General features: G+C 36.2%; 1 protein-coding gene across 13 annotated transcripts in view; it reads right to left on the bottom strand.

The window, feature by feature from the left end:
- Positions 1 to 15,529, bottom strand: part of LOC110449604 (tripartite motif-containing protein 2-like) — a 65,894-nt gene that overhangs the window by 10,407 nt on the left and 39,958 nt on the right. The window contains exon 1 of one of the 13 annotated variants that reach the window (XM_021496565.1): positions 14,246 to 14,751. The exons of 11 other annotated variants lie outside the window; for them this stretch is intronic. In XM_021496565.1, the coding sequence (XP_021352240.1) occupies positions 14,246 to 14,286 (41 nt within the window). In that variant the 5' untranslated portion in view covers positions 14,287 to 14,751. Of the gene's footprint in view, positions 1 to 11,983; positions 12,081 to 14,245; positions 14,752 to 15,529 lie in introns of those variants that run through there. One more of the 13 variants, XM_021496566.1, reaches the window with a different exon arrangement.

Below are 15,529 nucleotides of genomic sequence, written 5' to 3'. Positions count from 1 at the left end.
CAGGTCGATTAGCGTATCAATATGCACCGAAACTAACAAACCACAAATATCCTAACCAATTAAGTGGGTATTTTCAAATGATATATCATGTGACGTATATTTAGATGACACTTTTCAAACAGTTCGTTGTTATGTCTCCCGTGTTGTTTAGCTTTCAAAGGTTAAGGTCGGGTACTTTTAAACTATTCCACCTTACAACATACGGATGCGATTATGGACTGGGCTAAACGGAATTAATGTTTAATTCGACATATCTAAACAGTATGCGAGAGAGATATATAGATAGCACATGCAAACACTTGTGCGTAGTAATAAGTTAACTAGTCCATTGTGATCCGACGCGTAGTGATATGTGAACTACGTCACGCAGTATCACCATTGGGTCCTGATATCACTGGCATGTAAATAATTGTTAATTATCTCTTATATTTATCGAACATAAACATAGACAGAGCACCATGTTAAACAAACGAAATCTCTAGAATACACATACGTGATACCTATATATAGATTCAAGGATATACCAAGTCCACACAAACCTGTATTTTATTAAGAAATACATAAAATATGAAATAAAACGACTGGATAAACCGGAGTTACAATAAATACCACTGTAAAGCAGACCTGTGGACTGGAATAGAAACGGGACAAACACAATTAGTAAAGTAGTTAATATAACGATCTACGGATTACAACGGGGAAGGCTTTGAGAGTGATTAATAGCAATATAACATTTAGAGTTGGTAGATACGGTCCTGTAGACAGAAGAAACTAAAGGTTTTGTCAAGTTTTACCGATAAAAGCAACATACGAGATTTAAGTATGATAGCGCGTCTGGGAACCGGAACAGCTTTCGTATCAAAGGGAAGATATTTGAAAGCTTAAACTTATTTACCAGGAACATCACAAACTGGGTATATCACTTGCTTCAAGATTAGAGATACGTTCAAGAAGCTGATATCAAATATGTTCATGTCTGCCTGGTCGACTTCCCGCAGATTAAGTTATATTTGAGTGTTATAGCAAATATTATTTCCAAGATTTGGTTATACATACATCAACTTTGGCAATTAAACGTACAACGGTATCTGTCTATAAGACAATATCCATAATAAATACAGCATGTTGCACATTTATTTAAGTCGCAAAACACATTTTTCAGGTGAAGATTTATATTACAACAGCCTTTTACATCTTAACACTATCCACTAAAATATTTCATTATTAGTACATAAAGATAGCTCCTACCACCACTCAACAAACTAATTTAACATGATAAAGTCTGGAATTTGTTTCAGGACCTCCTCCGCTCAAAATCATAGCACGTTTTTTAAATATATTTAGTCATAATATGATTCGGTGTATGCCTCTTTAATTATTTATTAAATATGGCGTGTGCCCCTTTAATCCCCCAGCACGTGTCGGATGAACGACCACTCCCCTGGAATAATGGTTCCAGTCTTGCCTCCCCTACCGTGCGCCCCGTACGTAATATACTAAAGCATGTGTTTCTGATGGTTTTAATCATCGCCTGGATCAGAAATAGCCTTGTGTTGCTGTAGAGGTAGAGAGGCACTGTGACGTTATACACAGTATGTGTTTATAAATACCCACAGAATGTCAAACTCCCCAAGTCCAGTAAGATTATATGAAGTAGTGAGATATCACACTAATCAGTTATATAAATAAGACTTTGTTCCTTAGATTTGTTTAAAATAGTTCTTGTTTAAAAGGTAAAAAAATGCGATAAGGTAATATATAATGCTAAGCAAATGCATGATAAACGAATGTGTAGTTCTAATTCAAAATATGGATTTACAATAAAGACAAGAACATTGGAATCTAATAATAGTTATATATCTATAAAAAAAAACATGTTCAATACAATATACATAAAATACTACTTGTACAGATTAACAATACTTTGATAGTCAGCTTGTAATATTAAGATACATGATAATAATAATATATAACAACATTTTTTTTAATTGCTTTTTGCAGTGTTCATCTATTGCGTATTCAAATTGTTTGAGGGTACCTGCTCATTACATTTGGTAGGAAGGTAGTGGGTTGCTTCACATGTCACCAATGTTCTGGGTGAATAAATATTTTGTTACATATTTTACCTCGAATTATCTCTATATGAGTAAAAATAATGGCCTCGTGGTTTTTGAGACATTTAAAAATAAGCAAGTGACTTCTTTGTCATATCAAATGATTTTATACGTCTGCAGTTAAAGGTGAGAGGTAAAAAACGAGGTTCCAATGTAAATAATTTCCAAAACGATGTTCACTATCATACTATTAGGTGCAAAACATTAAACTTGATCATATACTGCTCGAGGAGGGAAACATTCACAAAAAAGATATACACCCTTAGTACACGAGATGGTATCTACTTTAACTGGATTTAAATAAATTTATTGTCAGTACTGACTGATATACTTCACTAATAGCCTAAAGCGCCTGGGATGTATAAGGGAGCATTATAGGAGATGATATTTGTACCATAACTACTCTTCTTACAAATGCGCTGTTAGAAAAGACTTATTTCACTGCTAACCTTTTGCCTTGTGTATCTAAGGTAAATGGGCATTCAGAACAGTTGATGGAAGTGGTACGGTAACTGTTTTGAACAAATTTCACTTCTAGTCTTTGTCCTTAGCAATGAGAATCTAAGGTAAATGGGCGTTCAGAACAGTTGGTGTGAGTGGTACCGTAACTATTTCTTACACATTTCACTTCTATGCCTTAGCAATGAGTATGTAAGGTAAATGGGCAGTCAGAACCGTTCATGTAAGTGGCACCGTAACTGTATCTTACACGTTTCACTTCTAGTCCTTAGCAATGAGAATCTAAGGTAAATGGGCGTTCAGAACAGTTGGTGTGAGTGGTACCGTAACTATTTCTTACACATTTCACTTCTATGCCTTAGCAATGAGTATCTAAGGAAAAAGGGCATTCAGAACGGTGGATGTAAGTGGTACCATCACTGTTTCTTACACATTTCCCTTCTAGTCCTTAGCAATTGGTATCTAAGGTAAATCGGCATTAAGTACAGTTGATGTACGTGGTACCGTAACTGTTTTTTACAAATTTCACTTCTAGTCCTGATCAATGAGTATCTAAGGTAAATCGGCATTAAAGTTGATGTAAGTGGCACCGTCACTGTTTCTTACACATTTCCCTTCTAGTCCTTAGCAATGAGAATCTAAGGTAAATGGGCGTTCAGAACAGTTGGTGTAAGTGGTACCGTAAATGTTTTTTACAAATTTCACTTCTAGTCCTGAGCAATGAGTATCTAAGGTAAAAGAGCATTCAGAACAGTTGGTGTAGGTGGTACCGTAACTGTTTTGAACAAATTTCACTTCTAGTCTTTAGCACTGCGTATCTAAGGTAAAAGGGGATTCAGAACAGTTGATGTTAGTGGCACCGTAACTGTATCTTACACGTTTCACTTCTAGTCCTTTGCAATGCGTATCTAAGGTAGATGGGCATTCAGAACAGTTCTTACACATTTCACTTCTAGTCTTTGTCCTTAGCAATGAGAATCTAAGGTAAATGGGCAGTCAGAACCGTTCATGTAAGTGGCACCGTAACTGTATCTTACACGTTTCACTTCTAGTCCTGAGCAATGCCTATCTAAGGTAAATGGGCGTTCAGAACAGTTGGTGTGAGTGGTACCGTAACTATTTCTTACACATTTCTCTTCTAGTCCTTAGCAATGCGGGTACCGTAACTGTTTTGAACAAATTTCACTTCTAGTCTTTGTCCTTAGCAATGAGAATCTAAGGTAAATGGGCGTTCAGAACAGTTGGTGTAGGTGGTACCGTAACTGTTTTGAACAAATTTCACTTCTAGTCCTGAGCAATGGGTATCTAAGGTAAATCGGCATTAAAGTTGATGTAAGTGGCACCGTCACTGTTTCTTACACATTTGACTTCTAGTCCTTAGCAATACGTATCTAAGGTAAATCGGCATTAAAGTTGATGTAAGTGGTACCATAACTGTTTCTTACAAATTTCACTTCTAATCGTTAGCAATGCGTATCTAAGGTAAATGGGCATTCAGAACAGTTGGTGTAAGTGGTACCGTAACTGTTTCTTACACATTTCACTTCTAATCGTTAGCAATGCGTATCTAAGGTAAAGGGGGCAGTCAGAACAGTTGGTGTAAGTGGTACCGTAACTGTTTCTTACACATTTCACTTCTAATCGTTAGCAATGCGTATCTAAGGTAAAGGGGGCATTCAGAACAGTTGGTGTAAGTGGTACCGTAACTGTTTCTTACACATTTCACTTCTAGTCCTTAGCAATTGGTATCTGAGGTAAATGGGCAATCAGAACAGTTGATGTAAGTGGTAACGTAACTGTTTCTTACACATTTCACTTCTAATCCTTAGAAATGCGTATCTAAGGTAAATGGGCATTCAGAACAGTTGATGTAAGTGGCACCGTAACTGTTTCTTACACATATCACTTATAGTCTTTAGCAATGGGTATCTAAGGTAAATCGGCATTAAGTACAGTTGATGTAAGTGGTACCGTGACTGCTTCTTACAAATTTCACTTCTAGTCATTAGCATAAGGTATCTAAGGTAAATCGGCATTAAGTACAGTTGATGTAAGTGGTACCGTAACTGTTTATTACACATTTCACTTCTAATCCTTAGCAATGCGTATCTAAGGTAAAAGGGCATTCAGAACAGTTCTTACACATTTCACTTCTAGTCCTTAGCAATGAGTATCTAAGGTAAATGGGCATTCAGAACAGTTGATGGAAGTGGTACCGTAACTGTTTTGAACAAATTTCACTTCTAGTCCTTAGCAATGCGTATCTAAGGTAAAAGGGCAGGATGTTAGTGGTACCGTAACTGTTTCTTACACATTTCCCTTCTAGTCCTTAGCAATGGGTATCTAAGGTAAATCGGCATTAAGTACAGTTGATGTAAGTGGTACCGTAACTATTTCTCACACATTCCACTTTTAATCCTTAGCTCTAGATATCTTAGGTAAAGGGGCGTTAAGTACAGTTGATAGAATTCGTACCCTAAACTTTTTTCTAATTCGTTTAACGTCAGTATAGACTGATTTAGCCTGCGATATCTATTGTTTCAGGTTCACCCTATACCCCATTAACTCTATTACCTTGGCAGGATATTGTTCCAGGTTCACCCTGTACCCCATTACCTTTATTAACTTGGCAGGTAGAGTAATGGTACTCCATTGATGGTCAGAGAAGCTAATGGTGTTATTGTGTTTTATACCGCGCCACCACAAACCGCCTGTTTCTCTCTAAAGCCAACGCTCAAAGATTATCTGTTGAATTAGAATCCACCACAGGCATGCTATTATTTTAAAACAGGAAGTTGTTCTCTTAGGATAACGCCTGCATGTGTTTATGTAAAGTAATATTATTGTTACATGTATTTCATTCATCATATCTACAGCAACGGTTGTCAGTGTACCAACGGGTTAGAGAGTTCCTAAAATTAATAAAAAGCTTAGCTCTAAATCCTTCAGTGATCGATATCCCAATGGTCTTTTCTTTATAGTCCAATGCATTGTTGGTCTATCCAGTTAGTGTCTTAATGTGTGGGTGTGTCGTTTTTTGCAGATTTTGTGGTATTAAGGAATTATATTTGTTATCTTTTAAAGAATAAGTGTGAAAAATGATAATGTTGTCTGTTTGTATCTGCTAAGTTTGTTCCTTATGTTGTCAATGAACTGGGGTATGGCTAGCCTAGACGGGATTATATTATGCTTTATTTTAGGATTAGTTAACCGCGATATTTTGGTATGAATTACATTCAAATATCCACAAGGAACCAAGTCAAAATATGAATTGTAAATGTCTTTGATCTCGCTTTTCCTTAACAAATAAATCGTTGGTCATTTTAACACACAAATATGCACTACACGTTTACAATAAAGATTATGTTTTCCCATGCATAGTCAGAGTAGCACATACAATGTGGGAGTAAGAATGTTAACAACGAAAACGCAGAACATGAAACAGAAAACAGCAACCCTAGACAAGAAGCAATTTTACGCTATCATTTTAACGTCATAAAGCCGACGCATCACTTACATTGTTTGAAAAGACACACGTGTTCTGGCACGTGTGGGTTCCCTTAGTTACAATATATCAAGTTATTTAATATTCAAATTATATACCAAAGGAAATATGTCTGTAGAATTGACAACTTTGCTCTGACCTATGTATTGGTGTGGTTTTAGATACGGTAGATTGTATTGGTTGATAATATTTATAATGTATCACATCCTGTCTGTTGGAGGTGCAGATGAGTGCTATCGAATCAACGATTTCAAATATAAACTAAAAAATACATTAAACACTTTTCGAAAATCACTAAAGTTCGACATCAAATTAAGCCTTTCCCAAACAGTCTTAACATTTGAGATTTTGATTTTAATATTTACAATATAAAGCCTCGAAAACCAACTGAGCGTTATACATATTTATCCTCATGTAACACTACACTGTTTTCCCGGAAGCGCTTACGAAACACAGTTATCCAAGTAGGATAAAAATAACCATATGCTAAACAAAGTCTGTATCCAATGTAAGTTTTGCATTGCATACCTAATTTCTTTCCCAGAAAAAACAAGTTAAAATACCTAAACCAAATCATGGTATTATCATGATTAATTTAAAAAGAGAAACGTTCGTTTATAGTTCAGGTTTAAAATTCCGTTACTCCAAAGTTACTTCGTGCAGGTATGCAATGTTACATATATTGGTAATGAGGGGTAGGTTCGCTAACAAGATCTCGAATCTTTTGATGTTAGGTACTAAAGTGGCCTGCTGTAAACTATAGTGTAGTGTCAGTGAATCAGACTCAGAATAATCTAGCCTCGCCCTGTTATTGTAAGACACTCACGAGGAACACATCGTGTGACCCAGTTGTATTGTACTCCAGGCTGGCACGATTTCAAACAGTCCGACTTTGAGCCAAACAAAGAAGAGTCACCCTGCTTTCTATAGCGTCTGGCCTACTTTGACCTACAACCTGGACGTATTTCAACTATGTTCCTTTGTCTGAAACTGGACTCACGATGACCCCAACCAACCTGACGTCTTTACAATAGTATGCCGAGTTTCCAGTTATGTCTGCGTTACACACGTAACAGCAATACAGTCTCTTTGTTTCAAAAGTCTTAGCTGTACAATCCTTTACTATTGTTGGCTTTGCAACTGCTTCATACGCTGTCTAGGGGTGTGAAAAGGTCGGGGGCAAGGCACCAAGTCAGTGCATGCCCTTCTTCGCTGTTCCTTGTGCAAACATAACTGTCACGTTTGTTCTGACAGAAATGAGGAGTTTCCACTGACTATGTAAAGATAGTCGCGGTAACCGAAACAGTTCCAACGAAAAGAAAGTGGGTTTTGAAATGGAAAATGCGTGCTGTTTTACCAATTATATATTTTTGAACATCTATACACTGTATATCACTCAGTTTACTGTTTTGACGAATGTCTGATTTAAAAAAAAAAAAATAACGTTTATGAGAAATATATTTAATTAACAATGCTTGATTAATAAGTTTTAACAATGATTTGGTATACAAACAGACAATTAAGAGAGCGTCCACACTCCCCAAACTATAATCAACAAATACATATATCCATGCAGCTGCGTATCTTTAAAGAATATACTCGTACAAAGTACATAAATAATTTTCAACAGAAAAATACAAACTCTCAAAAATGTGGTTAGCTACAGTGTACATATATATTCTTGGATCGTTGAGAGCACGTTAATAAGATATCAGAACTTGCTAGACCAAATTGACAACCGAACGTTTGGTACTACGACACAGATACAGTCTTTCTGTATCACTACGCAACATGTGACGTCACGTAACCAAGGGCAGTGTCTGCATAACTCATTAAGATATGACCCTCCGCTCACGTAACATGTCTGAGATCACAGCAGATCAACGTGTGGCTGATGGTATGGTTTACGAACTGACGTCACTACTGGAGATGTACGGTGGTCCAACCTATTTATATATATACATGTACAGGGATATGAAAACCATTTTGATACAAGATTCCGTTTACCAAAACAAAATTGACAGAGAGGGATCTGCGAATTATTTTCTACGTTTATGATAATTTAGCAATAGTTGCTCGAAAGGACGATTTCTGCGAATTATGAAGTATCTCTTGATTTAGCTTATTTGTGTGCTTGTTTTGAAAATCTGATATCACTTGGATTTGACGTAAATTTACACTGCGGGATTCGTCAATGTAGTAAAGAACAGTTAATTACTCTATGTAACGAAGGACAATTACTCCCAAGAACGCATGGTCTTATTCCCTTATATTTCAAGGGTATCTATGTCTTTAATTTTTCTCTCTCACCTTATTTGGCAATAATTTCAACGATTACGAGTTCGAAATACGGTTTTGTTTTGTTGACATCTAGCTAGATAGACATATAGATAAGAGGTTAGAAGAGGTAATAATCCGTTTGTTCTGTTAATGTTGTAGCCCTAGACATTCGTGAGAATAGGTGGAAACAAACGTTCAACAACACAACTGACATCTTCATATGTTCTAACATTGTCAACAGTTCGTATCGGTGAGATATGAATTTATACCGAATAAAACATTAACCATCCTGCTACATTACTGAGACATCGGTATTGTTACCGTATAAAACATTAACCATCCTGCTACATTACTGAGAAATCGGTATTCTTAAGTGTATATTGTTTGCATTATAATTGTACGCAGTATGGATTTTACTACCAATATGATACTAATGTAAATGTATTTGTATGATGGCAGACACTGACTTGTATCTGATAGGCTATATTATTTGTGACATCTGATGAAAGCTTGCCTGATCCCCGATAACAATTTCTACATAGACATTTGTGATTTCAAGACACTTGTTAAATTTTGTAACCTTTGAGTTGATGTACATTCCTTCAAACTTGTCTATGTGGTAGATCACATGGTCATATGTTCAGGTTTCAGCACAGAACCCAGATGTTTCCCAATGATGATCGGTATGAATGGCTTCTCGGAGCCAGGTGCATATCATAGACGGCTCGTTTATGTTATTCCTAACCCTATGACTAACCCATAAAGAATGACCAAGTCTACCGGTAATTGGTTAGTTTGTGCAGTTTCATTTTCTTTCGTAAAACTACAAACTTTTGTTATTACATTTTTTTTTTCTTTTCAAATTAATAACATTTGTAAAACTGTTGTATGTATTGATAATATATAAATGTAATTAAGTCACTAACAATTTTGTCTGATAAAATCCCAACTATATTTAAAATACAAAATCACATTAAGCTAACAAACCACTAATACCAAAGTTTATATCAGAACATGTCAAACCCAATCTTCTAACATGAAATAGTGTAAGAATAATGACAAGTTTATTAGTATCTGTGAAAAAATACAGACATGTATCTATTTCTGGAACAAGCTGGCACTTAATCCGAGAGAGTAGGGGTATCCGAAACTATATACAAAACATCATGTCAGCAGTTCAAGGAACCGTGGTTATAAGATTAATATGATGACGTCATTGAGCATGCAACGAATGCAATAGTATACACTTCAAATAAGACATAACATTAAGCAAATGTATGTTGATGATTAATTACGGTAATTTGTATTTTTGTGGATGTACAGTATATATACTAACACATTTATATACATTGTATATATTTAATATACCTTATGAGTGTGTGTGAGTGAATGTAGAGTAAAACCTTGATAAAATGCCACTCGTTTTATTAGCTACATATAGCTAACAACCATCATATTTTTCGGTCCACTTTTACCTTTTTATCTTCACAATTCATCACGCGCTGAATATCTCTCTCATTATTTTAACACACCCCTTTATAATGCCAACAAATGCAAAGGGCAAATTGTGGCAACATGACAAGGAGTAAATGTCACGGCAACATTAAAGATTACCGTGTCATCCTAACTCAAGTCTGGTTGGAGACAATGAGTATCAACATTATAGTTAAAGAAAAGTATTACTTATCCAATGATCACATTTTGTTATGCGACATATCATCAACTCTGTTCAGCTTATACATTATTACACAATTCGTATGCAGAACGTCCTCCTCGAACATACATCATAGACATCCCAAGTGCTAACAGCCACAACAGCGATGCTTTATTATGGAGACGAGATGTTATTTCAGACAACAGAAGATATGTACGAAATACCAACGTTGTACATAATTATGACCCCCCCTCCCCTACATCACGTGCCCAGACATGTGGTATCAATATATGTATCATAGTAATCAGTGCGATAATCCTATAGAACACGTCCAGACATTCACAAAGCCATGTTTCAATCAAGCGTACACTTTGAAACGGCCATTGAACCAGGAGTTTACTGGCAAGATTTCATTATGACACTGGGAAATGGTGGTTTGACACCTAAATGGTTTTTCATTTATAGAGAACATTCCCATTGAAGGCTAGACACAGACCTTTTGGTTACATTCTGTGCCAAAATATGTGATTAGGAATATAACTCATTACCAACGTAGACATTCTAATGTCAAGATAGTGTAGCCGCAGATAACGGCAGAATGCCAAATATCAATTAATTGTAGATAGTGACGATTAAATTCATAATCACTGGACTACTAAAACCTAATTATCAATTGGTAAACCTGTTGTCAATACCTTATATTTGTCACACAGGGTTGCCAATAATTGACTTTTTGAATTAGCAATTAAAACCCACAACATATTCCATATTCTTGTATTTAAGTTATACGCTACTATTTTGGAAATATTAAGCCTTTCAATATGGGATTTCTTCTAAGACTGGCTTTATCCACAGTATGCAATGAGGGTGGGTGCCTGTAGGTTTCGGTTGACTAAGTCTTGTGCACTTACGTTTAACGAAGCTTATCTGACAGAGTCTATTACGCCGGTACTGTTACCACTTAAAAAGTAGTTTTGTACAAAGATGAGGCGTTTAAAAGAGAATCTAACGAACGTGTATTATTAGATAAAAAATCATAATTTACCAGACACTAGGTGGCGACCGAACACTCATATCATTCCAACAAAGAAACAGACGTATATCTACCATAATAACATTGAGGACGTACCTTTCGTAACACGACCAAAATTCAAAACAAAAGAAGCGGAAGTAGTTTAAAATGATATAAGTTTACGAATCATTTTTCGTTCTAGGGCTTATGCAATGGTCTTCATTTATGCGTTAGAAATATGGCGATCGTTCACTGAATCATACATTACCTATTTTTTCTACTAAAAAACGGTAAACTTTCAGAAAAGTACAGTCAATATTAACAACATACATTTCATCAGTGACAAAAAAGATAATGGTGAATTTGAAAAGTCGCAAACGATTTGCTTTCAATACAGCATTGACAGCGACTGTTCACTATAAAAAGCTCATTTCGACGATAAGCTGTCATACAAGTGTTCCATTCAATCAATATTACATATAAGAGCATTGATTGCACGGGTGAAACTAATTCTTCGAATTTCTAGCTTACCTTTACCTTTGAAATACCTCTTTAATGGCCAAACAATAAAAGATTAATACTTCGTGTGCCAAATGAAACAATGAAAATTAAGAAAAATGTAAAAAGGAAGAAAATAACAAGTCACCGAATATAACGAGGAAAGCAGATACGATTTTGTCTCTTCGGTATCCCTGAAGAAAGCTGACGGATGACAAATCGCCCCTTATCATCATGCTGTTGGATACAACAGGCCATTTCTTCTATCCGGAACTTTTAGAGATTGAAATGATAACAAAGCAAGCAATAGAAACACTTAAGATGTTCCCTACAGAGGGTATTTTACTAATTAAGCAACACTGACTATACGTTCTATAGTCACTAGCCTCAAGCAGAAAGCCAAATTGACAAATCACAGACCAAGTACTATAAGCAGACTAACTACTTCTCTATACTCTCACCTGTTTCTAAGGTTAGACATTCTGAATGGTTTCATTTGACCTTTAGTAACCGAAGCAAGTGGAGAATAACCACCGAAAAGTCACCAGCCGGCACTAAAGAGAGACAGAGAGAAAATGAAGTGGTCTGATCAGAGGAGCCAATATGTATTTGTGTAAGGCAGTTATCGAACCATGTCTCGGCTATTTTTGGGCTAGTGTGTTTGCACTGTATCACACAACCTCCTTCTCTACCCCCCTGCTCGCCCAGAGAGGTAAAGGAGATATACACGCCTGCCATCTGCCAGAATACCGAATATGACGTCATAGAAAGCAATAACCTTCGGTATTATAGATATATTTTTTCTTATCACGTGGTGGGTCTTGCCATTTCTGTGGATACCACTGGAGCCAAAACTTTCCTATTTGTTTAATTTCCGCTTTTTTTTTTTATTTATCGTCACAAATACGAAACAATCAGCACAGGTGTGAGATATACAACATACTGCGGTATGTTGGCGTCGCGCTGGCTTTTGTTTGGCAAAAGTTCCTCTGCAGTGTATCCCTGACAGGTGTTTCAAAATTGTGCTAGTGTTTTGTAAGTTTTTTGAATATTTCCAGACTACAATTTACATGTGTTGTAGACTATATTGAGGGTTACTCTTTTAAAATGAGCAGAGAACCGGAAATTTGTTTGCGTGTATTGTGTCAGATAATGGGTGGCAGGCTTCGTAGAAACACAGTACAGAACACCGCTTTCAACATCATTGTCTATTTTTAAACGAAAGAGTTCAAGGCAAGATTCCTTTAAAGTGCACGGAAATTATCCAGATTGGTAAAAACGGGAAAATTAAGTAATGACAATTTTAAGGAACATAAAGATGGAGAAGCCTTGAAGAAGATATGTACGATATATACGAAAACTGAAAAAGAAGATGGTTAAAACTGTTAAATTATCAAGATATAACTATCTAAAACTGTACTAAGATACAGAACGAGAACACCCCAAAACGTAGTAGTTGAGTAAACGTTCTAGAAATTCAGACCAGTCACCAGGTACAAAACCACACTCAAGGGTCAGTAGGTGACCGGACAGAGAGATATCCTTGTGGTCATCTTGTAGTTTTTACAAAAGATACTTGCCGTATTATCCCTGACTCAAATCTATACAGAACATTTCTCTAAGTTCTTTGAAGTAGACTGCTTGGCTAAAGGGTTCTTCTGTTGAACGTATAACCACACCAGTAGGATATACTGTACACAAAAGACCCCACATACGAGTAGAGTCGAAAACATTCAGAAATGATCTGACTGAAAGGGGAGATTACCCACATAATCATAGATTTGGTGGTGTTGCTAGAGTGTTCTACATAGATGAGTTGTTCTGATAAATAGACATATGTCTAAAGGCCGAATTCTGACTATTCACTAGTACTGTCGATTGGGAACAATGGCTAATCCGTCACTGCTTCAAACACTTTTAGTGTATTCAAGTGGAGAATACAAATTCAAAGACTACAAAAATATTAATTGCTGTTAAAAAAAACTTGTTTGAGGATGCTCAAAGAACACAAAATGGGAAAGTGTGAAAGTAGGTAAAATATCAACCTTCTCTATTTTTGTATAAGGCCAGTGACAGGACCTGCTATTATTACAAACAGAGTTGTTGGAAGAAAAAGTTGACCAGAACAAACATCAGGCGGTAAAACCCACATCCGGTCGGCCAGTTGAATATTTATTTATCAAGAACTTAAACGTTAAAACCCATGCCAAACAGATGTAGCTGATGTCATAAAATTGTTACTGTGTAGTTGGGAGGAGCATATATGATTAAAATCCTTGGATGATTATTATACATACAAGTTTAAACATGCCTTTATTAAACTAATTATTCATTCAGATTGTGTTGGTATTTAGGAATAATGATACCAAAATGTTAAGATTCAGGATTAAATTAAGTGAAAGCTTTAGCTACACGTTCATCTTCAAGAACCTCCACATTAGCTTTAGAATGAACCAGAACAGTTAATGTATATCCCAGAACAGCAACCTGCAAGGAATCGGTAAACCAAAAGCATTCCAAGGTGCTCCACGGGATAACTTCTTTTCTTTCCGTTTTTTTTTTTATAACACAGGATTGTTGCCAAATGTTTATGTCTGGTTAACGTTAAGTATTACCTCCGAAAAGCAGAAGGTATTGCTAATAGATTATTATATAACAATTTTCTGAAGAGTCGACGATAAAATACTCATAGGGAGTCCTTCGTCATTGAGATATAAACCTACCTTTTCTTTCCTATTTTTTGTATTATATCCGCGTCGTCCATTGCAAGAGTTAAACAATCCCAGGAAATTGGAACAGGATATTTTTTTAAAAACCTGTTCCTTTTTATTCCATTGAGACGGCCATGTCTACTGCCGTGCACTGACGGATAGGTTACTTTGTAAGTTGGCTCCGAGTAGTGTATTACGAAAGTTGTAGCCCCTGAGCAGCGAAGATAAAACACTCCTTCTGGTTATCTCTGTTAGCTCAAACACACCAACAACACTAGTTACTTAGTCATGTATATGGTAGAGAGATGATTCACGCTATACCGCAGCCATTTTGTCTGTTATATATATATATACCACTTCACGAGCACTGCACGCGCGCAAAACAAAATGTCTGTCGTACGGCAGACGTGAGAGAGAGAAAATAACTAGCTATTGGGACGAATGTTAGGATAAGACTGGCAGAGATGGTATAGCCACCACCTCTATGAGTGTTGAAATAAGTATACCCACGGATGGGGTCATATCTACTCGGTACTGGTATGGAGGGGCCCAGCAGGGGACTATCTAGTCCCCGAGCGTTGGTAGCAAACATATGCAAAAGGCAGTACACAACGCCACATCCTCAACAGATGTGATCCGCCCCGATATAGATTCACGTTCGTGTACAGAATTAACGGGACACAATTTTGCCATCACTCTTAAGGAGAATTGCATCAAAATACAGAAGACGATTTATATGAGTTTCCTCTATTGAAATGTCTGCTTTTGCTGTGATTTCAATCATGTCAAGATCGGGAGTATTAGATCATTAACGTATGCTTCGTAAATTTGTTGTTCTTATTTTTTTTAATATGTTTTAGAATTGTCACAAGCAGTAACCCTGAAGAATGTCATTTCTATGTTAGGTTAAGAGAAATAATATATGTGAAGTACCATCTGCGTAATGCAAGCTAATGCCCCGACCCCTGTCAATCAATATTTTACCGTGTCCTCTTTTAAGGGGGCAAAAAGACCACCACGATACATTTCTTTACGTTAATAACTCTCACGATACATTTCTTTACGTTAATAACTCTCACGATACATTTCTTTACGTTAATAACTCTCACGATACATTTCTTTACGTTAATAACTCTCACGATACATTTCTTTACGTTAATAACTCTCACGATACATTTCTTTACGTTAATAACTCTCACGATACATTTCTTTACGTTAATAACTCTCACGATACATTTCTTTACGTTAATAACTCTCACACCTAATCTTTCCGTATGGAAGTGTATGACTTCATGG

Source organism: Mizuhopecten yessoensis, unplaced genomic scaffold, assembly GCF_002113885.1.
Source record: "Mizuhopecten yessoensis strain PY_sf001 unplaced genomic scaffold, ASM211388v2 scaffold4701, whole genome shotgun sequence".
Taxonomy (NCBI): domain Eukaryota; kingdom Metazoa; phylum Mollusca; class Bivalvia; order Pectinida; family Pectinidae; genus Mizuhopecten; species Mizuhopecten yessoensis.
The sequence above is the reverse complement of the archived record's forward strand: the minus strand, read 5'-3'. Positions and strand labels throughout refer to the sequence as shown.